The sequence below is a fragment of the Penaeus japonicus genome, unplaced genomic scaffold (genome assembly GCF_977035675.1).
Source record: "Penaeus japonicus unplaced genomic scaffold, GWHDUDI00000001_assembly GWHDUDI00000013, whole genome shotgun sequence".
Lineage (NCBI taxonomy): Eukaryota > Metazoa > Arthropoda > Malacostraca > Decapoda > Penaeidae > Penaeus > Penaeus japonicus.
In genome coordinates, this window is record NW_028234415.1 from 14,679,163 (window position 1) to 14,681,662 (window position 2,500).

A 2,500-nucleotide genomic window follows, 5' to 3' on the forward strand; every position below is an offset into this window, starting at 1 on the left:
TGAATAAAGTAAAGATGAAGGATAACAGTACATAACACGGATTTCATATTTGGTTGATTTTTCGAGTCGTTAAAATCGCCAGGGATTCCAAGAGAAAGAAAAGAGAGAGAGAGATTGAGATAGAGAAAGAAAGATAAGACGAGAGGAACTAATGTAAAGATCTGTCACGCAGGAAACTACATATACCGATACATAGCGATATAATTATATTATGTCTTGATTAAATCAGCGAAAATAATGGCATCGAGATATTTAATTTATAAGTGACAATGAGTGTTTAGAGACTTTTGTACGCTGTGATGGATGGCTTCCTGTTTACAAGTTAGCCGAAAGTACATAAATATGTAGCATATATACGTTGTAATTGTCTCTCGTGTTGTTTTCTTTGTATATCTATCTTTTTGTATCTATTTTTCCGTTTGTTCGTTTCAATATATATATATTATTTTTTTTATAATTACCCATTTTATTTCTCTAGTACCAGTAGTATGATTATCGTCATTGCTATTTTTGTTGTTGTTGTCGTCATCACGGCCATTATTATCATCATGATCATTATTTTCACAATCATAATTACCAGTATCAATATTATCATTACCAAAAAGTGGCAAGTAATATCGTTGAAGAAAATTTTGCAAGTACCGCCAGTAATTGGTTTCTCAAATTGTTAGTAGGATTACGCCAAAAGTTATTGAAGGATTGTAATGAAAACTTATAGGTGGATTGCCCATGATCCGACAATAGAGCAATCAGATTTTTGCGATGATCTGGATCCGTCTATGGATTTCCGATGAAATCACTGAATTCATTTGCAGTACGATCCATCATAGAAAACAGGTCTGATGGATTTTTTTATTAATATGGTAGACTTATGTATCTTGGGAAGAGGTCTGTGTTCTCTTAAGTCTTTCTAGTTGATATTATGTTTGATATTATAATCATTATGAATATAATGATGATCAGTGCATGCTCACAAAGCTTTACAGACTTCCAAGTTTTCTTTTCTTGTTTGTTTAGTGAACATCTAAGGTCACCTGTAAAAGGTCCTGCGTCATTATCTTTTTCCGTTTTCTAGATTCTAGTGGAAAGAAGGATGGACGGGGAAACACAACAATTCTTATCTGAATTATTGTTGTTGTTGTAGCGTGCTTTTATTATCATAATTGATGGTTGTTTTGGTATCATTGTCATTATCACATTGTAAGCATAATAATTAGCATCATGTCAATTATTACTATCATAATTATCTTCCTCTTACTCAGATTTCTCATAAAAATACAAACAGATACGTCGATATAATTGTCATTAGGACAATAAAGGATATATCTTGTGATGATATAGAATCTAAACTATAATCTAAAATCATATATTAAAGTTTTATCTCCCGTCTCTGTTGCTGACTTTTTTACCTTTATGTTAACATCTTAAATAGTGTCCTTACTAAACCCGGTCTGATTTTGCCAAGCTTAAAGTCTTCTAGAAATACCAGTTCAATCTTCTTTGCTTTTCCAGGCTATAATGTCTTCAGCTTGTACTGATCAGTCCTGCTTCTTTCTTTTTTTTTAGATATCGGGGACTCTTTCTTCAGGCACTATTGCTTTCTGATTTCATTTTTTTCAGGACTTGGCTTCAGGTTTTTCTCCCTTCTCCAAGCATTGTATCGCTGGTTTTCCTACTTGTAGCACTGTCTTGCTGGCATTTCTTGATGGTCTTTCTTTTACAAGCATCTCCGTGACAGCTTTGTTTTTTTTCAGGCACTGCCTTGACGGCCTTTCTTTCTTCTCTATGCACTGTCTTCTATTAGCACTTCCTTCCCATATCCCTCGTCCTTCTGGGGGCTCTTCCTCTGCAGGTACTGACCGTGTTCCTGGCTGGCTTCTCAGGGTATTGGCTCTTTCTGGCCTTCCTCCCTCAGGCACTGCCCCTAGCTGACGTCCGCCCTCCTTCCCAAGCACTGACCCTTTCCCTCTCTCTCCATACCCAACACGCAGATGGTGACTCGAGCGTCTTCGTATCTTCTGCAGGAGGCTCGATCTCAGACAGCGACACGGAGAGCGAGCCGGGCATCCCCATCAAGAGGAAGCAGCGCCGCGCAAGGACCACCTTCACCGCCGAGCAGCTGGAGGAGCTCGAGCGGGCCTTCGAGAGGACGCAGTACCCAGACGTCTACACGAGGGAGGAGCTGGCACAGAGGACCAAGCTCACGGAGGCCAGGGTTCAGGTGAGCGTTAGAGGCGAGGCGGGGGGTGAAAACAAGGGGGGAGAGGGGAGGATGTGAGGGAAAGAATACACATATACACACACATACACATACACATACACATACACATACGCAAACTCATATAATATATATATATATCTATATATATATATATATATATATATATATATTATATATATATATTCGGGGAATATATATTCAAAAATATATATATATATATATATATATTATATAATATATATATATATATATATTATATTTATATACATATATATAAAT

The 2,500-nt window shown here is 37.0% G+C and overlaps 1 protein-coding gene across 1 annotated transcript in view; it reads left to right on the forward strand.

Annotated features, from left to right (window-relative positions):
- LOC122263911 (protein gooseberry) overlaps positions 1-2,500 on the forward strand; it is a 76,114-nt gene that overhangs the window by 64,945 nt on the left and 8,669 nt on the right. The window contains exon 5 of the mRNA XM_086542900.1: positions 1,992-2,234. Within this exon, the coding sequence (XP_086399026.1) occupies positions 1,992-2,234 (243 nt within the window). The remainder of the gene's footprint in view (positions 1-1,991; positions 2,235-2,500) is intronic.